The sequence below is a fragment of the Chiloscyllium plagiosum genome, unplaced genomic scaffold (genome assembly GCF_037043375.1).
Source record: "Chiloscyllium plagiosum isolate Xiang-an unplaced genomic scaffold, Cpla_swu_hap1 HiC_scaffold_7, whole genome shotgun sequence".
In the NCBI taxonomy this organism is placed as follows: domain Eukaryota; kingdom Metazoa; phylum Chordata; class Chondrichthyes; order Orectolobiformes; family Hemiscylliidae; genus Chiloscyllium; species Chiloscyllium plagiosum.
In genome coordinates this window covers 24,067,826-24,095,440 of record NW_028270145.1, presented here as the reverse complement: position 1 = coordinate 24,095,440, position 27,615 = coordinate 24,067,826, and the positions used below count along the sequence as shown (strand labels likewise).

General features: G+C 42.2%; 1 protein-coding gene across 3 annotated transcripts in view; it reads left to right on the top strand.

Annotated features, from left to right (window-relative positions):
• LOC122551395 (disco-interacting protein 2 homolog A-like) overlaps positions 1-27,615 on the top strand; it is a 282,532-nt gene that overhangs the window by 205,648 nt on the left and 49,269 nt on the right. For all 3 annotated transcript variants that reach the window (XR_015757618.1, XM_043693215.2, XM_043693216.2), the window contains exons 16-21: positions 1,543-1,662; positions 8,969-9,083; positions 9,626-9,765; positions 12,043-12,179; positions 18,646-18,726; positions 21,333-21,460. Coding sequence is in view for 2 of the 3 variants with exons in the window: in XM_043693215.2 (XP_043549150.1) it covers positions 1,543-1,662; positions 8,969-9,083; positions 9,626-9,765; positions 12,043-12,179; positions 18,646-18,726; positions 21,333-21,460 (721 nt within the window). In the remaining variant the exon portion in view is untranslated. The remainder of the gene's footprint in view (positions 1-1,542; positions 1,663-8,968; positions 9,084-9,625; positions 9,766-12,042; positions 12,180-18,645; positions 18,727-21,332; positions 21,461-27,615) is intronic.

The window sequence follows — 27,615 nt, the reverse complement described above, 5'->3', positions numbered from 1 at the left end:
CCTCTACAAGGTCGCCCCTCAACCTCCTGCACTCGTTTATGTCCTTGGTCTTCAGACTCTTGATCCACAGGATCATCTTGTTGCATTTTACTTTTATATTGTCTCTCCTGCGAATATAATATTTTGGTGATGCATGGGTATGTCTGTGTTTGGATTCAGTGCCAATTCCAGATTAGAGTTTAGGTGTTCAATGTTTGCCAGTTGTTTGAGGAATAGGGTTGCAATTGTAAAAAATGCATTATTTTGAGTTCATTGAAGAAGCTTATCCTACAATTACTCCCGCCCCTCCAACCACACCCCCTCCAAAACTAGAGCATAAATGCTGTCCTTGCTACACTTCATCTATGATGAAGAGTCATTTAGACTCAAAACGTTAACTTGCTCACTCTCCATGGATGCTGCGATCTCCAGCATTTGTTTTTTTCAGTCTACAGATTCCAACATATGCAGTAATTTGCTCCTATCCTTGGTACATTTTCTTGTATTCTGGAGAGTAGTGCTATAAAAAAGCAACTGGCCATTTTGGTGATTCAATCAACATATTTAAGTCATGGTGCAACCTGGTAGAAAAGTAGATCAGTGTATAGTTCCTGTCACAATCATAACAGGATACAAGAATAGAATGGCTCTTCTTGAGCAAAAAGCAGAAGACAGTTGAGAAGTCCACCTTCTAAACAAGCGGTTGCAAGTCCACCATGTATCTTCAATATTGTGAACAAGGAGCAGGCCAGTTGAGCCTGCTCCACCAGTTAATACCCTCCATGCATCAAACTGCCATAACAAATTTTCAAGTTCAGAATGCAATGTCTTTATTTATTTCCTTACCTGACAATATAAAGAAACAAACCAATCTGCCTAGGTAAAGGTGAAGCAATGCTTCTCTGAGTTGTTGCACACGCTCAACTAATTTGCCTCCGATTTATGCAAAAATGCAAGTCCCTGTGCAGAGATGCAGCAATTGAACAGAAATATCAAAGGTAACAGATCGCTGGAAATTTTGAACTGATATTGCAGGACAGTGATTTGATTCCTTGGAAGGATTCTCATTGTGTAGGACATGTAGCATCTTCAATGTTCCAGTGTCTGAATGTAGGCTTGCTATTTCTGCTGTGATGAGTACCAGTGGCTTTTCATCTGCAACTTTATTTAAAAATTGAATTCTTGCCAATGTTGCAAAAGATTTGGCTGACCCTGTTTAAATGATGTACCCCAGGTATTGCCTCCCATCATGTCACTGTTTGAGAACCACTGTTGTCATCTATTCCTTAGCCCATTGCATTTAATATGAATTTAGTGCCTTCAAATTTAAGCTGTTAGAAGGTTTTTTTAGTTTTCATGGGACACTAGTGTTGCAGATGGGCAATAAATACTGACCAATCTCGAGTTGTCCTTGAGAAGGTAGTGAGCTGCCTTCTTGGACCGCTGCAGTATTTTCTTTAGGGTAGCATAAACACATTTGACAGTTTAAATGCTGCATATTTAATTTTAAAATGTCTTGACCGTCTCAAGTGTAATAACAAACCCTCTTTTTTCTTTTTGTAGCTCACATTGCTGTGGTAAAATCGCGTGATATGCATTGGTCTCTCTTAGCTCAACGTGATCAGAGGGATGTAAGTCTCAGCTCACTGCGGATGCTGATTGTAGCAGATGGTGCAAATCCATGTGAGTATGCCATCTTATTGTCTTTAAATTCAAATTCTTCTTCAAGATCTAATGACAATAGGGACTAGATCTAGGGACCAGCCTGCCCCTCTTCCAAGTTTACTTGTTTCTGCATTCATCTTTGACGAGCAACTTTTCTCTAAGTCACTGGTCATTGCACCTTCAAATTCTGAACTGCCGAGCTTTTGACCTTTCACCTTTCAGTATCTCAACCACACCTCAACTTGATCTGTGATGACTTTATCCCTAGAAAACTGTATTCTTCAGCAAACCTTCTAATCCCTCTTATTCCAGTAGTTTGGTATGGTATGCAGCCATCTTCTTTCCAAGTGCATCGTCTGGGAAGCAGAAATGGTTTTATGCTGAATAGTGGGGGAAAGGCATCCAATTTGGGAAGATGCACAAACTCCAAGTGTGAATTCAAGGCCAAAAGCAAGCTATTAATATGGGAAATGATAAATAGATCTTGACAGGAAAGGGATCGAGAGTATGAATCTTAAGAGTCAACCAACAGATAACACTAGAAGCTTTTAAGAGTAAAAGATAAAACTAAAACCTGTATCTGAATGTATGTTGCATTCCAAATAAAACAGATGAACTAAGTGCAAATAGCAATGAACAAGTGTGATCTGGGAGACATGACAGTGATATTGCAGGATGATGATATGGATTGGGATCTGAATCATAAAGGGTGTAGGATATTTGGAAATTATACACATCGCTCCATGAGTTTATGATGGTATTAGCCTAATAGAGGGAGAGAGAACCTAAGTTGAGGAAACTAAGCTGCGAATGCAGGCTAGAAATGATAAAGGCAAGAAGTCACTTGAGTGGAGAGTTGCGCCTCTCCCTAACCCCACCCACCCAACCAAACCAAGTAACCACACAGTGTGGGCCGAAAAGGAGGAAATAGTGGCAGCTTGTCAGAAAGGTACAGTGATAATCATGGAAGATTTTAAACTTGAAAAAGTCAGATGGGCATGAGATGCACGACCCAACACCGAGGTTGGTCCCTTCCCCACAACTCGCTGTCCAGTATATTGGTGACATCATTGGTGATGCTTCCTTTTCTCTCTCCTGAAATTTCAAAGCTTGATCAGTTATGCTTCCAGTTTCCACCCTATTGTCACCTTCATCTGCTTGATCTCTGACTCTCCTGCCTTGAAGTTTGTTTTATATTTCTGAGGTTAGGCTGGTGACAGATATCCACTACATGCAACTGATTCCCACAGTTAACTGGACTATACATCCTCACACTTTGCTTCCTGTAAAGACACTATTCCATTCTCAAAGTTTCTTTGTCTCCGCTTCATCTACTCTGATGATGCCAACTTCGACAAGGTAGGGGGCGCTTAGATATTTCCATCTTTTCTTCATCTGAGGATTCCTGCCACTGTGGTTGACAGTCCTTAGCTGTATCCCACTCATTTCCTGTACTTTTGCCCTCGCCTCTTTTCCCTTCCACAGCACCGAGAGTGACCCTTTGGCCCTCACTTTCTGCCCCACCAACATCCAAATTCAAGAATCATAAGCCACCCTTTCCACCACCTCCAGTTGAATGTTACTATTGGACAACTAATTCCCCTCGTCATTGTTTCGCAGAGACTGTTCCTTCCTGGTAACACAAAGCTGGTTCCTTTGTTCTAAAAGCTGTTCCTTTTTTTCAAGGATCCGTGTTCTTGGCCTTTTTCAGAGGAGTTGTAAACATCGCCCAGTGCCAATGAGACTGGTTTGGTACAGAGATTAAAGGGTATTGAGAGGTTTTTTTGTTTATATGTAAACAGGTGAGACTTCAGGTCAAAGTGGTCATGTTTTAAAAGTGACCTGTTAAATGAAAGGGGAGTGTTCAGCTATCAAGCTGAGCAGTTCAGTCAAGAAATAGTTGGGAATTCAATAGTGAAATTTGTGAAACATGCTTTTGCTGCCCTTCTAAGTTGAACCTGTAAACATCTGTTCCTTCTTGTTTACTGTATCTTAAGGGGGTTTGCTTATTGGAGCTGTTGTGTATGTTTGGAACAGCATAGTTAAGTCCAGTTTGGATAGACTGAGTTCTGTAGGGGTTCTTTCTTCTGTTCTTTGTGTTTCATTGTGTAATTTTGTGAAAAAATTGCTCTGTTTGAAAAGCTAGTAGTCAACCTAGCTAGCTTACCCCAGGTAATTCTCACTGAACACTTACTGAAACAAATTGCAAAGTTGTGGGCTGGATTACCTGCTCAAGAATGTTTTGAGTGATCTGCCTAGTCCATAACACTGAACATTCTGGGCCATTTCTCCTGCATTCCCAGCGTTTCTCCACACCTCCACAAAATCTTTCCAAGCAATTGGAGAAGATGTAACACTTGTCCATTCATCAGCTCACTATCCAAGGTTCCAGATACCTTCCAAGTGAAGCAGTCCACTGTATTTGCTGCTCATACTTTAGTCTCACCGATTATTCGAGTCATAAAGATGTACAGCACAGAAATAGACCCTTTGGACCAACTTGTCTGTGCTGACCAGATATCCTAAACTAATCTAGTTCAATTTGCCAGCACTTGGCCCATATCCCTCCAAACCCTTCCTATTCATCTACCCATCCAGATGCCTTTTAAATGTGTAATTGTACTAGCGTCCACCACTTCTTCTGGCAGCTCATTGTAAACGTGCACCACCCTCTGCAAGAAAAAGTTGCTCCTTAGGTCCCTTTTAAATCTTTCCCCTCTCACCCTGAACCTATGCCCTCTAGTCTGGACTCCCACCCCATCCCCACCAACCCAGGGAAAACACCTTGTTTATTTGCCCTATCCATATCCCTCATGATTTTATAAACCTTTTATAAGATCACCCCTCAGCCTGTGATGCTCCAGGGAAAACAGCCCTAACCTATTCGGCCTCTCCCTATAGCTCAAACTCTAACCCTGGCAACATCCTTGTAAATCTTCTCTGAACCTTTCAAGTTTCACAACATCCATCTTTTCACAAGCATCCTTGATGCTTTGACCAATGAAGGAAAGGATACCAAACTCCACCTTCATTATCCTATTGATCTGTGAGTCTGTTTTCAAGGAATAATGAGCCTATACTCCAAGGTCTCTTTGTTCAGCAGGGCCTAACTGTTAAGTGTATAAGTCCTGCCCTGATTTGCCTTATCAAAATGCAGAACCTCACATTTATCTAAATTAAACTTCATCTGCCACTTCTCGACTCATTGGCCTATCTCAGTCAAATCCATCAAATTCAGCACCGCCTTCCTAACCTGCAATCATCTTCCCGACCTCTCCGCCCCCCACCCCAGTCTGACCTATCACCCTCACCTTGACCTCTTTCCACCTATCACATTTCCGACGCCCCTCCCCCAAGTCCCTCCTCCCTATCTTTTATTTTAGCCTGCTGGACCAACTTTCCTCATTCCTGAAGAAGGGCTAATGCCCGAAACGTCGATTCTCCTGTTCCCTAGATGCTGCCTGACCTGCTGCGCTTTTCCAGCAACACATTTCCATCTCTGATCTCCAGCATCTGCAGACCTCACTTTCTCCTATCTAATCAAGATCTCATTGTACTCTGAGGTAACCTCCTTCGCTGTACACTACACCTTCAGTTTTGGTGTCATCTGCAAACTTACTAATTATACCTCCAATGCTTACATCCAAATCATTTATATAAATAACAAAAAGATTCTAAGATGATGTGTGGTCCAATGCTCAGCTCAAGGCTATATAGAACTGAGGTTACAAATAATCTGGTTCAACCTGAGAACAAATCAAAAGGAGAGTAATGAAATTAAAAGTAAGAGTACAGTGTTTGTGGCAGTGTGCAATTTTCTAATGTCAAACTGGCAAGAAGTGTAAGCCTGGATGTTTGACAGACAGCAAAGGGATGTCACACATAGTGGAGACAAAGTTAGGTGTCAAAAGCCTATATGTGGACATGAATCCTATTATAACAGATATCACAAAGGGACTCAGCTGGAGAAGTAGGCCATTCAACCCATCAAGTCCACATTGACCACCTACTCAAACTCAATCCCCCTACTGTATCTCTGTAACCCTGCATTTCCTATGGCTAATTCACCCAGCCTGCGCATCCCAGGACACAATGAGCAATTTAGCATGGCCAATCCATCTAACCTGCACATCTTTGGTCTGTGGGAGGAAACCAGAGCACTTGGGGGAAACCCATGCTGGTATGAGAATTTGCAGTGTTCACACAGACAGTCGCCCGAGGCTGGAATCGAATCCAGTTCCCTAAGTGCTGAGAGGCAGCAGTGTTAGCCGTTGTGCCACCCAAAGATTTTTATCTGAGTAACATCACAAAGTAAATTTCTTCCAGTTGCATTACACTCATTAATAAACCACTTGCTAATGAATTTTACAATGGGATGGAGGATGTTGACTTAACCATTCACAAAAATACGAACTAATATTCCTCACAAATGACTTTCAATTAATGTAAGCTTTAAATAGCAGTTTGAGGTGCATTCCTACAGATATTGGCAAACGTTGTTTGCAAAAGCTGGGGACCCGCAACAAGTGTCAGAATACACTGCAACAAAATTTCTGAAACAAGAGTGCATTCCTGCAGGTCTTACGCAAATATCAATGCGCTCAGAGGGAAATGTTATTTCCACTTTCTGAAATGCAGCATGATAGCAAAGGAAAAAACACTTTTTGAAAATTTTGTTGTTTGTTTGTTTATTATGTTATAGCACACAGTTTTACCATCTTAGAGATCTGATGACAGTGCAGACTTCTTGAATTCTTTGAGAATCTTTTGGGATGCTGTGGTTCTGTTCGCCGAGCTGGAAGTTTTTGTTGCAAACTTTTCGTCCCCTGTCTAGGTGACATCCTCAGTGCTTGGGAGGCTCTTGTGAAGCGCTTCTGTGGTGTTTCCTCCGGCATTTATAGTGGCCTGTCCCTGCCGCTTCCGGTTGTCAGTTTCAGCTGTCCGCTGTCGTGGCCGGTATATTGGGTCCAGGTCGATGTGTTTGTTGATGGAGTTTGTGGATGAGTGCCATGCTTCTAGGAATTCCCTGGCTGTTCTTTGTTTGGCTTGCCCTATAATGGTAGTGTTGTCCCAGTCGAATTCATGTTGCTTGTCGTCTGCGGTCCTTGCATGGGATTTTGTGCAGTCCTTGCATGGGATTTTGTACACTACATTAGTTTTGCTCATGCTGGGTATCGGGTCCTTCGTTCTAGTGAGTTGTTGTCTGAGTGTGGCTAGTCCTTTCATCAACAGATGCCTAAGGGAAAGACAACGGAACGAGGACATGCCGCAATCCAAAGGACTAGCCACACTACCATACATCAAGAACATCTCTGAACTGACAGCCAGACTACAGCGACCACTAGGACTTATAACAGCACACAAACCAACAGCCACACTCAGACAACAACTCACCAGAACGAAGGACCCGAAACCCAGCATGAGCAAAACTAATGTAGTGTACAAAATCCCATGCAAGGACTGCACAAAACACTATATAGGACAAACAAGAAGACCGCTAACGATCCGCATCCACGAACATCAACTAGCCACGAAACGACACGACCAGCTATCCCTAGTAGCCACACACGCAGACGACAAGCAACATGAATTCGACTGGGACAACACTACCATTATAGGGCAAGCCAAACAGAGAACAGCCAGGGAATTCCTAGAAGCATGGCACTCATCCACAAACTCCATCAACAAACACATCGACCTGGACCCAATATACCAGCCACGACAGCGGACAGCTGAAACTGACAACCGGAAGCGGCAGGGACAGTCCACTATAAATGCCGGAGGAAACACCACAGAAGTGCTTCACAGGAGGCTCCCAAGCACTGAGGATGTCACCTAGACAGGGGACGAAACGTTTGCAACAAAAACTTCCAGCTCGGCGAACAGAACCACAACAACGAGCACCCGAGCTACAAATCTTCTCACAAATCTTTTGGGATCTCTGAATACCAAATGTCTTAAATGGCATGAAGCCTACAAGCTAACTTATCCAAAAGAGCATGCTGAGTTGAAGGAATGTTGGATAGTTTTATTTGGATATGTTAGATTGTTCTACCATCTCCTCCCCTAAAAAAAACAACAGCATTTTCAGTGTGGAATCATTCTTGTTTTCGGGGGAAAGAAAAACATCCATTAATTAAATTATCAAGAACTGTTAGGAAAGGACTATGCAGAGAAATGAACGGAACAAGAAAATTGTGAATTTTTAGATTACAGATTAGATTAGATTACATTACAGTGTGGAAACAGGCCCTTCGCCCCAACAAGTCCACACCGACCTGCCGAAGCGAAACCCACCCATACCCCTACATTTACCCCTTACCTAACACTACGTTCCCACCCAACATAAATTTTATTAATGTAGATATTTTTAATTACCTTGTTTGAACCCACCCTGGACAGGATGCTTTCTTGGAGTGTTAAAATGTTTCTTTGCGCTCCGACTTAGTAATTGGTTATGTCAACCATACTAACTCGGACAAGCTACCAGTCGGCAGTTTGCCAGGGCAGGGATAATTATCTTCAGCAGTCACAGCTGAATTGTGTGAAGGTAGAGTGAGGCAGAAGAATTTGAGCAAACTGGACTTGCAGTGTTGACTGTGTGCAATGTTGACATCTAGTGGCTATGAATCATGATAGTTTAGAAATGGAATTTAATTCAAGTTGATATTTTGTTTCAATATATTTATGCACAACCAATTATTCTAAGTGCAAATGGTGGAGACAAAAAAATTGTGTCCATGTTGTTTCCCTCAATTTTTAATCTATGGCATTATTCATTTCACAATGTGCGAAAGCATTGATTTGCTCCTAAACCATACTCAAAGCTTTTTTTTATACAGATCAATAAATAAATGCAATGAAATGGCTGAGGCTGTCATGTCCACTCCTGGTGACACTTGACTCCATCAGCTACTTGCTGGACCGAAATGAGGCAACTTCAATTATGGGCCAGTAATCTGCTCGAATGCAAGATAGGCACACATATTCACTATTGTATTACTCGGTTATGTTTCATACAATGTGATATTTTGAATTGAACAGGTAATCTTATTAAAATATCCAAGTCTTTTGATATTCCCGTTCAAATGTTAAGCCAGGATTTTCCAGAGTGGCAGTTGGGATCCCAAGAAACGACATAAGCTGAAATTTGGGATCGTAAATTCCAAGGCAGCAAAAGGTGCCATAGAGGTGTTGCATCAATTTTAAAATCTAAAAGTCAGGTCACAGTGACAAAAAAATTGGAATGTTCTTGAGTAAGCTTTCATTTGCTTCCTGTTGGTGAACCTCAAGGTATTTACTTCCTAAACACTTTTGTTTGCAGGGTCAATATCATCTTGTGATGCATTTGTGAACGTTTTTCAATCACGTGGTTTACGGCCTGAGGTGATATGTCCATGTGCCAGCTCATCAGAAGCTCTGACAGTGGCTATTCGCAGGTACAAGTGCTCTTTCCAAAATGAAAATCTTGGGATTTGCTGGAGGCTTCTGTCTTTGACCACAATGAAGTTTCTGAAATGTATTGCAAATATATATTTAGTAATTTATATAAGTGTGTATTTGCTCTCATTTCTACAACTAAATTAAACACATACGCCATGTTTTTTGGGTTTTTTTTTCTTTTTTATTCATAGATGCTGCAGAAAGATTTGGAGGTATTGTTTTGACCTCCTAAGAGATTGGTTGTAGAGGAGCCATCTTGCCATTCTTTAAATTTGATCAAATGTCGTTCCAGCTTTTTCGGTTTAGCTGTGAAAAAGTTAAGGGAGCGACAGAGGGAAGAATCAGTGTTGTCATGACCATTTCTGCATTCCTAGTAAAACTGAATACTCACTGACTAAATTGCTCACTGATTGCTAGATAATTATTTAATTGTTTCATTTGAATTTGATGTGTTCGGATGATTAGAGGTTCGTGTATTCGAAACGCCATGTGACTCGGGGAGAACCTGGTAACTGTAATGAGTTCTCTTTTATTTCAGGCCTGGTGACTTTGGAGGATCTTTTTCACGGAAGATGGTGCTGTCCATGAATGGCTTGAGCTATGGAGTTATACGTATGGACACAGAAGAAAAGCTGTCAGTTCTAACAGTCCAAGATGTTGGCGCTGTCATGCCTGGAGGTATATTTCTTCTAATTGTAATCGTTGATCTTGCTAGTGATTCCTGCAGTTACTGGTGCTATTTATTTTCATCAGCTATTGACAAATTCATGTCATTGAATTGAATAATTCAGATTTGGAAGTCCAAAAAGGTATTTACAAAACTGATTAGTCTTGCTCCGGTGCAATATTAAAGCCTGCTACCATCCCTGAATCAACAAATCACCACCTTTTTAACACAACCCCTCACTACTTCATGATTCATTCACTCTCCTCCCCTTGCTCTCTCCATCCTCCCTCCTGACTGATCCCCAAGCACATTCATATTCCGGTCCATCAGGCATCATTATTGACTGCCGAAAATGCAAAAACTCTTTGCCGCGTGTAACCTCTCCTGATAGAGGTTTTTGGCTGTGTACAGTTCTCAGTCGTAGGGTATGTGGAACAATCCATCTTCCGCAACTACACTGGCCCCACCCCCCATCTTTTCCTTCGCTACATTGATGACTGTATCGGCGCTACCTCATGCTCCCACGAGGAGGTTGAACAGTTCATCCACTACACTAACACCTTCCACCCCGACCTCAAATTCACCTGGACAGTCTCAGACTCCTCCCTCCCCTTCCTAGACCTTTCTGTTTCTATCTCAGGCGACCGAATCAACACTGACATCTACTACAAACCAACCGACTCCCACAGCTACCTGGACTACACCTCCTCCCATCCTGCCCCCTGTAAAAACGCCATCCCATTCTCTCAATTCCTTCGTCTCCGCCGCATCTGCTCCCAGGAGGACCAGTTCAAAATACGTACAACACAGATGGCCTCCTTCAAGGACCGCAATTTCCCCCCCGACGTGGTCGACGGTGCCCTCCACCGCATCTCCTCCACTTTCCGCTCCTCCACCCTTGAGCCCCGCCCCTCCAACCGCCACCAGGACAGAACCCCACTGGTCCTCACCTACCACCCCACCAATCTCCATGTACAGCGCATCATCCGCCGTCACTTCCGCCACCTCCAAACAGACCCCAGCACCAAGGATATATTTCCCTCCCCTCCCCTATCAGCTTTCCGTAGAGACCACTCCCTCCGCGACTCCCTTGTCAGATCCACACCCCCCACCGACCCAACTTCCACTCCCGGCACCTTCCCTTGCAACCGCAGGAGGTGCAACACTTGCGCCCACACCTCCCCCCTCACTTCTCTCCAAGGCCCCAAAGGAAACTTCCATATCCGCCACAGATTCACCTGCACCTCCACCCACATCATCTGCTGCAGCCGGTGTGGCCTCCTCTATATTGGGGAGACAGGCCGCCTACTTGCGGAGCGATTCAGAGAGCACCTCTGGGCCACCCGGACGAACCAACCCAACCAACCTGTAGCACAGCATTTCAACTCCCCCTCCCACTCCACCGAGGATATGCAGGTCATTGGACTCATCCACCGCCAAACCACAAGAACCCGACGGTCGGAGGAGGAGCGTCTTATCTTCCGACTGGGAACCCTCCAACAGCAGGGGATGAACTTGGACTTCACCAGTTTCTTCATCCCCCCTCCCCCCACCTTGTCTCAGCCGGATCCCTCCAGCCCGGCACCGCCTTCCTGACCTGCAGTCTTCTTCTTGACCTCTCCGCCTCCATCCTACTCCGACCTATCACCCTCACCTTGACCTCTTTCCACCTATCACATTTCCAACGCCCCTCCTCCAAGTCCCTCCTCCCTACCTTTTATCTTCTCCTGCTGAACACTCTCTGCTCATTCCTGAAGAAGGGCCTGTGCCCGAATCGTCGAATCTCCTGTTCCCTGGATGCTGCCTGACCTGCTGTGCTGTTCCAGCAATAAAGTTTCAACTACAGTTCTCAGTCGCCGAACTGTACAAATCAATTTCTAAGTCAGAAATTTACTACTATTACCCACAAAAATATAATGAAAGTTAAGCCAACTTGCCTGGGGATTGTGAAATTCCTTATGAAAGATAAACAAACAAAGCTTTGTCAAATGTACAAGTTTTATAATTTCACTATACTTCAGGAAAAAAACAGGCACATTTGAACTTCACCACTGTATAAGCTGTTCCCTGTCTGTTATTCTTTAATGCTTTTACTTCAACAAATAAACTTCTAACCATTATCCTTATACTTCCTTTTCGTAGTTTGATATCAAGTTTTGTTTAAATTGTTTGTGAAACATGTTACGTTAAAGGTGCTAGATAAATGCAAGAGATTGTGGATGTTTTAGATAACTGGTACACTTTCTCTCCCCTTGCCTTCAATGTTTCTTAATCTGTCTGTCTTGCAGCATTAGTATGTATTGTAAAGTTTGAAGGTACCCCATATCTCTGCAAAACTGATGAGATTGGAGAGATCTGTGTGAGCTCGCGTGCATCTGGGGCATCATACTATGGACTGCCAGGAATGACAAAGACGGTTTTTGAGGTAATTGAAATTACTGTGAGAATACATTACTTTTTGGAAGTATATTTTAATTTTTTCTCGTGTTAATTGTTCCCATCCAAATTGAGAAGTTCCTACCTCTGGGGACTGAGTTGCTGTCTATTTAAAATCTTAAACTTGCATTTAGATTATCTTCCCCCTTCCTTTCACCTACATTCTACTGACTTAACATCACAATAGCTCAATCCTCTGGTGTTTTATGGTGTGAGAAAACTTTTGCCCACATTGATCTGTCTTGGAGTGATTTTTTTTTCTCTTTCCTGTTGCAACATATGTCTTGCTTTATGTGCATTTTATCATGATCTGAATATTCCTGAGCTAATTTGCAGGTTTAACATCACTTGAAGTTTTTTTTCAGTTTCTAAGACTTGGGCAATGGCCAATTTTTGTTTCATGCCTACAGTGTAATTTCTACTGTTTGGATTCTGACCATGACATTTGTTTTGTCTTTTGTTTGATACCGGATGGCAAAAGTGAAGCACTAAGTTGTTTGATTACACTGACAATGCTATTTTCCCTCTTATGTAATAGCTGTATCAATGTCTTAATTTACCAAATGATTGGGGCAGGTTAATGGGTTTCTACAAAAAAAAAATCAATGCATCCGGTTTAAAAAAAAATTGTGATCATCCAGCTTGGTATGAAAATTTCCATGTTCTAGCAATTTAGAGCAATATCTTTGCTGTTTTACAATGAGATTGCAGCCATTTTGAAACTAACAGATGAAGTGAAAGTAACTAATTTGGTTTCACCCAGTAGCCCTCTTAAAGAGCCAACTTCGAAGGTCAATTTAATGTCATAATTATACACGAATGCTGCAGTATTGATGATTTGTTTATCATGAATCTTCCTTTATCTGCTTAGTGTTAAGCAAATATGTCCTTAATATGTATATATTCTGCCTTGTCTCATATGTCTTCAGACATGTGGATCATTGGGATGCCTTCTGGGGAAGGTGGGACCTGTACAAAGGACAGGTTGCAATTGAACTGGAGGGACACCAATATTCTGGGCAGGAGGTTTGCTAGAGCTCTTCGGGAGGGTTTAACCTAGATGCGCAGGGGGATGGGAGCCTGTGCTACAGATTAGATGATGGAGTAGATAGTGAACAGCCAGATACCGCATTGAGAGGGTCTGAGGATGGACAGGCTCTTAATAGGACAAAGGAGCAGTCAGTGTGATGGATTGAAGTGTGTCTATTTTAATGTAAGAACTAACAGGAATAAGGGTGATGAACACAGAGCATGGATCACTATTTGGAACTATAATGTTGTGGCCATTATGGAGACTTACATATGACAGGGGCAGGAATGCTTATTGGATGTTCCAGGGTTTAGTTGTTTCAAAATGAATTTGTGTATTGTGGGGGTGTGTGGTGGGGGAGGCAAAATAGGTGGAGGTGTGGTATTGCTAATCAGGGATAGTATCTCAGCTACAGAAAGGGAATTCATCAAGGAGGGTTTGTCTATCGAGTCCGTATGTGTGGAAGTCGGAAACCAGAACGGAGTTGTAATTTTATTGGGAGTTTTCTCCAGCCCCCCTCCCCAATAGCAACAGAGCCATGAAGGAACAGATTGGGAGGCAGATTTTGGGCATGTGTAGAAATAACATGATTGTTGTCATGGGTATTTAAATTCACCCATGTTGTTTGGAATCTACTGAATTCCAATAGTTTGAATGGAACAGTTTTTGTCAGGTGTCTCCAGGCTGGGTTCCTGAAGCAATATGTAGAAAGCCCTAGTAGAGGGGAGGCCATATTGGATTTGGTGCTTGGCAATGGATAATGCCAGGCGTCAGATCTCCAGGTGGGAGAACATTTTGGTGATTGTGATCACAACTCCATGACCTTTGCTGTACTCATGGAGAGGGATAGGAGCAAAAGGTATGGGAAAGTGTTTAATTCGGGGAGGGGGAATTACAATGCTATTAGGCAGGAATTGGGGTGCCTAGATTGGAAACATATCTTCTCAGGGAAATTCGCAACAGAAATGTGGAGGTTGATTGGGAAGCACTTGCTGATAGTGGGACAAACCTGTCCAGCACTGAGACAGGGAAGGGATGGTAGGTTGAAAGAACCTTGGGTGACCAGGGATGTGGAACATCTAGTCGATTGGAAAAAGGAAGCTTACTTAAGATTGAGGCGGCAAGGATTATCAAGGCTGTAGAGGGTTGCAAGGTAGCAGGAAGCTTTCATGAGTAGGATTAGGGAAAACCCTAAGGCGTTCTACAGTTGCGTGACGAACAAGAGGATGGCAAGAGTGAGGATAGGACTGATCAGGGAAAGTGGAGGGAACTTGCACTTGTATTCAGAGGAGGTAGGAGAGGTCCTTCATGAATACTTTGCTTCAGTATTCACTCCTGGGAGGGACCTTGATGTTTCTGAAATCACCATGAAACAGACTGATATGCTAGATTGAGGGTGATGCTCGGCAGGAGGATGTGATGAAAATATTGAAATACATAAAGATGGATAAATCTTCTGGGCCAGACAGGATATACTCTGTTAGTACAGGAAACAAGGGAAGAGATTGCTGTGCCTTTGGCGATGATCTTTGCATCCTCACTGTCTGCTCGAGTGCTGGCAGATGATTGGAAGGTGGCAAATGTTAGTCCCTTGTTCAAGAAAGGGAATAGGGATAATCCAGGGAATTGCGGACCAGTCAGTCATACGTCTGTGGTGGGCAAAGTCGTGGAGAGGATTCTGAGAGACAGGATTTATGATTACTTGGATTACTATAGTTTGATTAGAGATAGTCAGCATGGCTTTGTGAGGGGCAGGTCATGCCTCACAAGCCTTAGTGAATTATTTGAAGATGTGACAAAACGCGTTGACGAAGGTAGAGCTATGGATGTGGTGTACATGTATTTTCGGAAGGGGTTGATCGGGTTTGCCATGGTAGTCTCATTCAGAAAGTAAGGAGGCATGGGATATAGGGAAACCTGTCTGTCTGGATACAGAGGGTGCTGGTAAATGGAAAGTATTCAGCCTGGAGCTTGGTAACCAGTGGTGTTCCACAGGGATTGGTTCTTGGACCTCTGCTCTTTTTATAAATGATTTTTTAAGTGATTTTTATAAATGATTTGGATGCGAAAGTGGGTTAGTATGTTTGCTGATGACACGAAGGTTGGTGGAGTTGTGGATAGTGTGGAGGGCTGTCATAGGTTGCAACGAGACATTGACAGGATGCAAAATTGGGCTGACGTGTGGCAGATCGAGTTCAACGTGGAAAAGTGTGAAGTGATTATTTTTGGAAGGTTGAAATTGAATGCAAAATACATGGTTAAAGGCAGGATTCTTGGCAATGTGGAGCAACAGTGGGATCTTGGGGTCCATGTCCATAGATCCCTCAAAGTTCCCACCCAGGTTGATAGGATTATTAAGAAGGTGTATGGTGTGTTGCCTTTCATTAGCAGGGGATTGAGTTTAAAAGCCACGAGGTTATGCTGCAACTCTCTTGAGCCCTGGTTAGACTACATGTGAAATAATGTGTTCAGTCCTGTTTGCCCCATTTGAGGAAAGATTTAGAAGCTTTAGAGAGGGTGCAGAGGAGTTTTACAAGGATGCTGCCTGGATTGGAGGGTATGACTTATAAAGAAAGGTTGAGGGAGCTCGGGCTTTTGTCATGTCGAAGAAGGATGATAGGTGTCGTGAGAGAGGTATACAGGATGTTGAGAGACATACATAGAGTGGACAGCCAGAGACATTTTCCCTTGGTGGAAATGTCTATCATGAGGGGGTATAATTTTTAGATAATTGGAAGACGGTTCAGGGGAGATGTCAGAGGTAGGTTCTTTACATAGCGTGATGGGTACGTAGAATGCTCTGCCAGCAGTGGTAGAGTCAAATACATTAGGGAAATTTAAGCAACTCTTGGATAGACACATTGAAGTTAGTCCAATGCAGAGTACATACGTTTGTTTGATCTGAGGGTAGGATAGAAGGCCAGCACAACAATGCGGGCAGAAGGGCCTGTACTGTGCTATGTTCTATGTTTTATTTGTCTTAACATTAGCATGCAATTAAGTATGTAAGCTGGCTCAAGCTTGAAGGTTTGTTTTCAGACATTTCATCACCATATTAGGTAACATCATCAGAAAGAGTCTCCGGTGAAGTGCTGGCAATATGTTCTGCCTCTCTGTAAGTCTTGATTTCTGAAGGTGGGTGATGTCATTTCCAGTTCTTTTTTTTTCAAGGGAAGGTAGATTAGGATCTGAATCCTTGTGTTTATTGTTGGAGTTCTGGTTAGAATGCCATGCCTCTAAGCATTCTCATGCGTGACTTTGTTTCGCCTGTCCTAGGGTGTGTGTGTTGTCCCAGTTAAAGTGGTGTCTTCTTTGTCTGTATGATAGAAATTAATGATAGTGAGTCATGTCTTTTGGTGGGCCAGTTGGTGTACATGTATCCTGGCACATGTTGTATTCCATTAAACTGGGAGAATGGTGGCAAGTTCTCAATACATAGCCTGTGTCTTGATGCATTTGCCTGTAGAAGTAGGTAAAGGGCAGAGTTTGATTTCTAGGAATCATGATATTTCTATATGGCTCGAGCCAGTGCTGCTGATCCAAAGAAAAAATGTTTTTCATATAGAAATGTAGCATCCCTGTTAAAGCCAGTATTTGATTTTAAGATTTGTCCAGTTTTCCCTAAAGAGCTTGAAGTACTGAAGATCAAGGTTGTTCTTTGTAAATTCCCCTCCAATTGTTCCATTCATCCAAAAATAACAGAATTTGGAACTTGCAAAAATTGGAAAAAACAGTCATTAGAAAGGAAGCAGAGTGCAGGATGGCCGCGTCGGTATTTGTTACATATAGAGGGTTGTTTTTATCTCCAGCTAGACAGAAAACAGAGTTGATGATGAGAGTTCCTGTTTCCAAGTTATGCCATTTAAAATCTACTATTGTACTGTCAGGGAAAAGATATGATTGAAGAGGAATGCTGGTGTCCAGATGTCAAACTTAAGTTGTTTACCAAAAAACTTGAAAAGTGTTCACAAATAATATTTTCCATTGCATCCAGTAAGTGAGTAGATACTTTTCCAGATATGAACATAGTTTCAGCCTTCAATGTGTTGAATTCATTCTCCAACCAGTCTTTTGTTGGTTTTATTCTGCACTCCAACATGAACACTAGCTAAGGCAGCCGAGATGATCATCTTGGAATTCATGGTAGCCCTTCCCAGGTCAATTAGGTTGTACGAATTTTCCAAAGATTTAGTTGATGTCAGTGACAACTATCCCAAGTTTATTGTTTTCAAAATTTTCTATCTCTCCTTACCTAGTATTTTTCCAAGAAAATAATTGTGTGCAGCCAGAGCCAAACAGTGAGCCAGAAGTGCTTGAGGAGAATATTACTTGATTGCAAGTGTGAAAAGCTTGTTTTCTAATCAAAAGCATGTGAGGACACATTTGTGTCACAGTTGAGCTTTTATGTAAAACATTGGCTCCTTAACCATGTTTAGTGCATTATTTCTGTTACTTTAAATTCTTTCATTAGTATTTCAATTTGGGTCATTCTTACATTTATCTAATGTTATGCTCCCTAAAGAAATCATAACTTTCAAAAATAAATGTGAACTTCCAGTAAGTGCCTGAAAGGATCACACAAGATTTCAAATCTTTCACTTAGCAAAGTAAAAACTAAGTTAATTTAAACAGAATTGCCAATGAAAATGACATGAGAGCCACACTTAATGTTCAAAAGACCAAGATTTTCCCTCCCCTGTTATTCCTTAAGTGGATATTTCATTCACGAGGAATTTGTCTAAAGCTGTTGCCAGGTTCTTTTACCTTTTCCAGCCAAATAACCATCCCAAAATTGACTTTCGTGGTAATGGGAGGATTAGCAATCCCTCCCAGTAACCTCATTCAGACAAATGAACCAATTTTGTTCAGTCTGAGCGTGAACTCTACACCCTCAACAATATATCTCTCTTTATCTCTGTTTTTGTCAAAAAACATCTCCATGCAATGTGAATCACACGAGCTTTGTATTTAGTTAGGCTAATTAGCTTTCCTCTGGACCCTCAATTTATTCCAATCTTGGAACTAAATAGGCAGTTTGTAGTACAATGGTTTATAAAACCCAACAGTCCAAACATATCTCTGAGACTTGAACACTGTTAATCTATTCACTGTCAGCATAGGTATTCAGATCATCATTAACAGATACAAATATCTTGTACCATCTTACTAGTTAAACAACATGGGCCCCCAATTTGAACTTTAACAGCGAAGTCGCTCAAGCTTCTTAGTGGGTAAAATTAGATGCAGGTTACATGATCCCTTTCAATCCTCCATCTCTCCCCAAATTCAAGTGTCCCAAACACAACAGTCTAACAAACTTCAAATTTGTAACATGTGTTTTTGTAAGTTGGGGGCCAAATGTCTGCAAATTATTTGCTGCCTTCTGAATAGTTTGGAATAACTCTTCCTGTTTCATGTTTTCCAGGCAGTTCCAGTGAATGCTGCAGGAGTCCCCATCAGTGAACATGTCTTCACCAGGACTAATTTACTGGGCTTTCTAGGATCTGTAAGAAATTATATTTGATTTATCGTAATTGGCTACAATAGAGTTTTCTTAATAGGTTTCACGCAATGTTTATTTCACTATGACCTTCAGGAGCAGAATCTAGTTGCTTTTCCAAATCTGGAATAAAAAAAACTGACCAGGAATTGCAAGTTGTTGGGTTGTCATTAACACTCCAGAGGTTCGCTCATAACTTTCAAGGAAGGAGACCTACTGCCTTTAGCTGATGTGATCTTTCTCTGGCTCAAAGTCCACAACAGTATGGTTGACTCTTAGCTATCCTCTGAAAGGACTGAGCAAAATTAGATCAATCCACTTTTTTTAAAAAAGAATGTCGATGAATAAAACAAGGTGGAGCACCCAGCATTGAACTGAACAACAGATTCTTTAACTAGAAAGTCACTCAGCTCAGTTTATCCTGTTTATACTTGGGGATATGTGCCAAAGATTTTCCACCGATTAATGAAGCAACAGACTGATCAATAGTTACACTCTCAATACCATCTTTCAGCCCACGTCCCAGACTCAGCAGGGCAAACTCAATAGACTCAGCACAGTGGAATTCAGGTGTAAACAAGTGACCCTGAGAGTTCTGAACTTTGACTTCAGATCTCAAAACATCACGGCATCAACACAAATGTACGCAAATAAACCACTTTCTGATTATCATCTACTGGGCTGAAGAGTTAGTACTTTTCCATCTTGTTACAGTACTAGAAAGAGAACTGACAACAGCACAATACAGTTGGATTCAGGACTTCACTGTTTTTAATTGCATGGACTTAGTTGCAACACCACTGACCGAGCTAGCTGACTCCTGAGAGACATAGCTGCCAAACTGTGCTTGCAAAGGTAGTGAAAAAAACAGTGCTAGGAAAAAAAAGCCTACTCTTCTCGCTCACTAATTGACCTGATGCAAATACATCTGTCCATGGCAGTATTTATGGGTGTGACCATGACACAGTCCCTATGAATTGAAATCCTGCTTTCACGCTGTGTCCAATATCATTTTATGTGACACCATGGGATAGATTCATAAGGGCCTGCTGTGGGGTGTCAGCAGTGGAATTCTGTTCCATCACATTGTGTAAACCCTTGGCCTTGCGTACCCACACTATACTATTTCAGTTCAGCCAGATGACCAGCTGGTCTTCAGTGAAGTGTTTCAAACAGCATGTCAGAAACAGCACCAGACATGCATAAAAATCAGTTGCCCACCTTGTGAAGTTGAAGCATTCATATTAAACTGTGTAAGTTAAATACAATACAGAACGAAGATTAATCCATATACAGTAAACAAAATCAAAGCTCTCTAATCCAGTTGCATCCAGCCGTGAATATTGGTAGATAGTTGAGCAACTGACACAAAAAGCAGGCTATGTGAAATCCCCTTTCTCAGTGGTGGTCAAATCCAGCATATAAATGCAAAAAGATGAGGCTAAAACATTTTAAATCAGAAGATATGAGTGGATGATGCACTTCTGCATCTTCCTGAAGTCCCTCCTGTTAGAGTCCAGTTTTCAGTCATTTCATACAAACACAGGACTCAAGACAGGAGAAGGCATTTCAGTCTTTCCAACTTATTCCTCCATTTAATATGATCATGATTGTTCTTGTAGTGTGAACTCCACTTCCGAGTTTGCGCACACAACCACCACCATTTTATCAAACACAATTTTGAATTAATTCAATGGGGACTCTGCCTCCACTGTATTTTGGGAATAGAATTGCACAGACAAATCTCAATGTTTTGTCACATGCCATCTTAAAAGCAAGACCCCTTATTTTTAAAGTGTGTCCCCTAGTTCTAGTCTCTTCTACAAGGGGAAGCATTAACTCAGAATTCACCCAAGTCCTCTCATGTTTCAAAATGCCACCTCTCGTTCTTCTAAATTCCACTGGGGAAAGACTCAACTTATTCAGCCTTTCTTCATAAGATAACTTGCTCATCTCAGAACTGAGTTGGGTGAAATTTTCCTGAACTGTCTGGAGTACAGAGATCAGTTTGCGTCTACTTACTTAAAGGATAAATTTGCATTGGAAGTGTTTCAGAGAAGGTTGAGAAGCTTATTACAATCCAGGACAAGTGCGTCATCATGTTATACAGTGTCCTGCCTTAGAAATATATCACCGTTCCTTCAACCCCATGCCTTCAAGAAGATGGTATACCAACATCTTTTTGAGGGTATTTTGCGATGGGCAATAAATGCTGACCTTATCAGCAAGTACTATAACTTGTAAATGAATAACTTAAGAAAAGTAGTCACCTGCAGTGTGGAACTGTGCCATATGTGTAGCATGTTCCTTCGATGCAAGTACTTGAATGTTGTGTGATTATAGCAGGTCTGTGTTATCAAGGTCTTAGTCAGCTGACTATATTTGGAATTGTGTTATTAATTTGCATCTCATCTGCAAGTGCTTTTATTTCTCACACTCTTAAGGCAAAGACTTGAAAGCATTTTTGGGCAGGATAGATGTTTGCTTTGGAAAGCTTTGTTGTAATTGAGATAGTTATACCGTTATGTACTGACTTTCTAATGACAATTATTCTGACTGGCACTAACCTGATTGGGCTTAGTATTGTTTTGATCTTTTATTGTTTACTTCAGGGAAACCAAGTTTTTGTGGTAGGCAAGATGGATGGCCTGATGGTGGTGAGTGGGCGTAGACACAATGCAGATGATGTTGTGGCAACAGCATTAGCAGTGGAACCCATGAAGTTTGTGTACAGGGGAAGGTAAGCAAATTACCAAGCATGGATCTTATTAATCCTTAGTTCAAGTAGATTTAAGAATATTGCCCTTTTTGCAAATTCAGCAAAGGCATCCAAGCAGTTTTCCATTTAGCCAATCCTAAGAATTTTCATTTAATGTGTCACATTTCGAAGTTACAGAACCCAAGTAATGATTCAATTAGTATTATGAAATAGATGTCTGAGGATCATAAACTACGGACATGAGTTCTACAAAGTTGTATCAAGTTGTCCCTCTTTAATGAGGAAATACAGCAACCTTTAATATACAATCTTATTCTTGAATTACCCCTTTCATCGGTAACTTGTTTCTTTGCTTCTGTTTCACAGCTGAAGCATTTGGTATTTTAGTTTGCGCGTGCATTGCATTATTGTACCATGGTCCCTGACTTCAGTCTTAAAAATTGATTAAGGGACTCTGCAAGGTGGCGGCGATTCTGTAGAACTGCCATGGATGGCTCTGCCTAACAGCCAAGGCATGTTGGTGTTTTTTGCCATCCCTGGCCAATTTATTTGGTGGAATTATTAGTTTAAAACCTTACAAAACGCACATTTGTTAATATTTGGGAGTGGGAAGGATGCCAAAACGAAAAGGAGCGAGCAAACAGCAGCAGGGAGGACGCTCCCCTGCAGCTTTGGGCACGCCAGAGGCCGCAGCAACAGCCTCGCCTGAAGCCCTGAGGGATGTCATACTCGCAGGAATTGGCAGCAGCTATGACAAGACTTGCCTCAAAGGTTGGGGCTGCTATTGAGGAGATCCATGCCCAGGTCCAACCCATCGCATCCATACTGAAACTCCAGGGCCTCGGGGAGCAGATGGAGGAGGTGGAGGGTCAAACCAAGGCCTCTGAAACGGCGATTGAGTCATCATCCAGTCGGATGCAGGTTCTGGAGCAGAAGGTGCTGGCCTTAAGAGACCAGGTCGACTACCTCGAAAATCAAGGTCAGAGGACGAATTTTTGGATTGTTGGGCTCCCGGAGGGTAAAGAAGGTGGGCAGTCAGTCAGCTGCTTTGATAACTGGCTGCCACAGTTCATGGGCCTTCAAATTGAATCCAGCTGGCTGCAGATTGAAAGGGCCTATTGAACCCCACCCGGTTCTAGTGCACTTCCACACATACAAGGACAGGCAAAAAGTGAGAGAAGCCTCCAAATTACTGGGAAAAGAACCACAGGCACTGCTGCACAAGGGGTCAAAAATCATGTTTTTCCAGGATTTTTCGGCAGCTGGAATTTGAAAGAGGAAGCCTCTCATTGAAATTAAAAAGAGGCTGAGGAATCTGGGCATCCAGAACTCCGAGGTTCAACCATGAGGACTCAGCTTTATCTGCTGAGTCAAAAGTATAAACTAAGAACTTTGTAGACACTTTAACGTCGACCAACTGGTCTGAAGAATGCAGTTATTGTTTGTCCTCTTTTCCTTCTTTCTCTGTTTTCCCTTTTTCCTCCATTTCTTTTTCTTTCCCTAATAATTTTTACAAATCTTGGAATATGTTGTTCCTATTATATTTTTATAATTGGATTTTATCATGGGAAATCTTGTGGGTGAGCATTTGTTGTCTGCTTTTTTTTTCCTTTTTCCCTTTTCGTCACAAGTAGGGGTGACATGGAGCCAGGAATGGGCAGAGTGCTTATCCTCACTTTTTTTTTGTTGCCTTAAGGATGATCTTGTTTTAGTTTTATTTTTGCCTAAGGCTGGGCACAGTCCGAGCTTGAAGGAGCTGTGAAGGAGGGGATGGGTAGGGTGAGTGCTCCCTATGGGCAGGGAGGAGAGTCTCCCATTAACTGTTTTAGAATTGGTTTTCTTTGTAGCTTTTTGGTAGCAATAGTTGTTTGTAGTTATGATAGAGTAGTTTTTGTATACACAATTCTGTGACTTTGAGTCATTATACATGTGTGCTCGGTGCATTGTAAACAGGGTTCTCCCTCCCAGGGGTTCAAGGGTCTCTGAAGGGGATATGGTTAAGTGTCTTATTGGTGCACCTGGAACATTAAGGGAAGTCATTCGTCTGTTAAAAGGAAAAAAGTGCCTCCTAGCCTTAAGAAGGAAAGAATTGATATTGCTCTGTTGGAGGAAACTCATCTTGATGGGGAACACCGGAAACTACAACAGGGGGATTCTTTTCAGCCTTTACTACTAAAAGTAGGGGAGTGGCAGTACTTACCCAAAAAAATCTTACGTTCACATTATTAGAGCAGGTGAAAAATGAGCAAGGGCAGCTTGTGATGCTTAAGGCCCTGATACATGGGGAGGAATATGGTATTTTAAATGTTTACTGTCCTCTAACGGATCCCCTCAAATTTTTGATTTGTGCTTTCTCTAAGTTGAGTGCCTTTGGAATACGGCACATTATTATAGCGGGGAGATTTTAATTGCCTTTTGGATCCGACAGTGGACAGGATGCTGAATGGGCCCCCAACTATTGCTTCGTGGGCCAAGCAGGTGACTGACTGACGGGTGGAGTTGGGGCTGGTGGACATTTGGAGATGTTTTCACCCTTCCGGCAGGGACTTCACCTTTTTTTCAAACTCATATAAATGTGGCATGAGGATTGTCATCTTTCTGGCTCCCTTGGCCCTTCTGGATTCAATTATGGGTTGTAAAATTGTTAATGTAGCATCTCTGATCACGCAGCAGTATATTTGGAGGTGAAGGACAAGAGAGAGGGGTGAGGTTTGTGTCACTGACGATTCCAGATTTGTGGAATACTTCTTGAAGGAGTTTCAGGAGTTCTTGACTGTCAACTCCAGGCCCGGCTCATAGTCCATCTATGCTATGGGAGACTTTTTAGGCCTTTGCTAGGGGATTAGCTATTCCCTATTTGGCTAGTCAGAAACGACAGAAGGAGGAACAGTACCATCTACTTGAGATGCGGTTGAAAGCCGCCGAGGCAACACATTTTGCGCTGCCTTCGGTGACTAAGCTGCAGCAGATCATGACCCTCCAGGCTGCCTCAAATTCAATACTGACACAAAATGCAAAGAAAGAACTTGCTTTTGCTAGACAAAGGCTGTTTGAGTATTGGGATAGGCCAGGGAAGTATTTAGTGTATCTGACTAGGAAAAAGCGTGCTCCCCAATTCATTACTGCAATCAGAGAAACACCAGGGTCCTTGTATATGATGCCAAAAGAATTAATGAGGTTTTTCGGAGTTTTTACTCTGAATTGTATCAGTTTGAAAGTTGTGAGAACAGGTGGGCTAAAATGGGAGCCTTTTTTAAGAAGCTGGACCTCCCATGGGTAACCTTGGAAAAGGCCTTTCTCCTTCATGCCCCCTTGACAGTTCAGGAAATACAGGATGCAGCTGGGCAACTTGAGTGGGAAAGTGCCTGGCCCTGATGGTCTCCCGGGTGAGTTTTTGAGGATTTTTTAGGGTTTCTGTAAGTGCCGATGTTGGAGATGTATAATCACTCCTAATATGCATGAATGCTTACCACCATCTTTGAGAGAAGCTAATATTTCCTTAATTCTTAAGAAGGGGAAGGTTCCTAAGGATTGTGCCTCATGCAGACCCCTCTCTCTCTTAGACAGAACCTTGAAATCTGAATTTAATATCTTGGTGCTGAGATTGGAGAAGGTGTTGCCCCATATTGTCAAAGAGGACCAAACAAGTTTTTAAGGGGCCATGGGCCTTATAATAATATTAGAAGGCTGCTGAATATGGTCCAAGTATGTCAGCATTGATCGATCCAAGGGTAGGTGATTTCCTTAGATGTAGTGAAAGCATTTGACTGGGTGGAATGGCCATATCTTTTTATCTTAGTGGTTTGGGTTGGGTGGGGTCTTGCTAAGTGGATGGAGGTTTTATGTTGCCACCCTCTGGCCGTGGTCATCACCAACGGGGTGAAATCTGTGAACTTTAGGATTAGTAGGGGTAGTCGTCAACGCTGACCCCTCTCACCGTTGTTGTTTATGTTGGTGATACAGTCGCTGGCAAAGGCTATTCGTCAGAACATGCACATAACCATTCTGGAAGTGGGATCGAGAGCACACAAGATTACAATGTATGCGGATGATGTCCTTCTGTTTTTATCAAATCTGAAGACCTCCGTACCCCATCTGACACAATATATTAATTCATTTGGGGCTGTTTCAGGATATAAGATCAACTCTGCAAAATTGGAGGCTATGCCTTTGGAGAACCTCAAGGAAGTGCCAGAGGTTGAAGGTAGCCATAGGTTCCCTTTTAAGTGGTCACAGGTGGGGTTCCCATACCTCGGCATTTTTATTACCCCCCCCCCATGTTTGATATGTTATTTTGAACAAACTTCGCTCACTTGCTCGACAATATTAGGTGGGATCTCCAAAGGTGGGAGGCTCTTCCAATTTCATGGTTGGGCCAAATAGCCCTCATTAAGAAGAATGTCCTTCCTCATTTGCTTTATCTGATCCGTATGCTCCCTACCATGTTTTCCAGGTCAATGCTGCAGAAACTTGTGGGTTTTTAGTTCCTTTGTCTGGCATCATTAGCGGCCCCTCATCAAACTTACTAAATTGCAGTTGCCTCAAGGAGGGGGAGGAGTTGATTTCCCAGACATCAGGATGTATCAGTTGAGTTCCCTGCTGTCCTTTGTGTATGATTTGGGCAGGTAACAATCTGGGATCAACATGGTGGATATCAAGGCCTTCCAGGCAAAGTGTCCTCTTATTAAGCTGTTGTTCATGCATAAGATGAGGCCGGTTATGCACCATTGTTATTAGTACGGTCAAGGCATGGAGGGCGATGTGTTAGTGAGCGTTGCTTATCCAAGACTTCACCATTTACACCCATAGTCAGTATGCAGGAGTTCTGACCAGGGATGATGGACTCAGGGCCCAAACCATGGGCAGCGAGAAGAGTTTTCAGTTTGGGAGACTTGTTTGAGGGGGAGGTTATCATGTCTTTCAAGCAATTGAGCAGCAAATACAGGCTGCCCAACAGAGATCTTCTCTGTTTTCTTTCAGATTAGGGATTTCATCCAGAAGAAGACTTTGCTTCTTACTCAGCCCTATAAGCCTGATACAGAGAGTTTGTTGCTACGTTCCACAAGCGCCCTCTTGGTTAGTGCCCTCTATCACCTGCTGGATGGCAGGGCCTGGAGGATATTAACCGGTTATGAGGTCTGGGTGCAAGAGCTATGAGTGGAGATCTCTTCTGAAATGTGGAGGACATACGGGAGAACGTGTAAAAGATCTCAATCTGTAATAGGACATGTGCTATGCAGTTAAAAGTTCTGCACGGGGCTTATCTGGCACCAGACTGACTGGCAAAGTTTAAAAAAGGCCATCTCCAATGTGCCCCAAATGTAAAATAAGTGTAGTTATCCTTATCCGTTGCTTCTGGACATGCCACAGACTGCATGTTTATTGGAGCACTGTGGCGGGAGAGATAGGGAGGGTGTTGAGGACCGAAGTTAAAGTAGACCTGATATCTCTCCGAGGTTTACTGAATTTATCATCTTTTTAGACAGGCATGTTAAGAAACTATTTAATATTCTTAGTTACTGTGCACGGAAGAATATTCTGATGAATTGGGTGTCTGAGAACCTGCTGGGATGGCGGAAATTAATTATGGAGCACATTCCCTTGGAATTTCTTTTTACAAACATGCTGCACCACACAACAGACTTTTTTAATAAGGCATGGCAGCCCTATTTGAGTTATTTGGATACAGATTTGTCTGCTATCTTAACCAGGGCGTTCGTTTAACCAGGACGATTAGGTTTGCTGGGCCTTAGAGTGGTGGGGGGACTCCTGAGTTAATACAGGTATATATAAAACGTTCCCGTTCTTTTGTTCGGGAGCTTTGCGCCGAGCATTGCTATTTTTTGTTTTTGTATATTCTTTTGTTTTCTTTTCTTTTGCTTTATTAGTCACTTAATTATTTATTGGTGTTGTTTTGCAGTGTTAGGTTTTGTTTTGTGTTATAGGGTAGATTAGTAGTTAGTAGACAGTAATTGTATTGTAATTTGCATTTTTCTTTATTGTACTGATATTTGTTATATTTTCAATAACTTTATTTTTGTCAAGTCAAAAACAACTTTCTAATATATTTACAAAACAAAAATTGATTAAGTTGAAGTGCATCATCAAATTTAAAAAATGTGTAAATTAAAAGTGATGTGCTTGCATAACTGTAGTCAGAACTTGTTTTCAGGAAA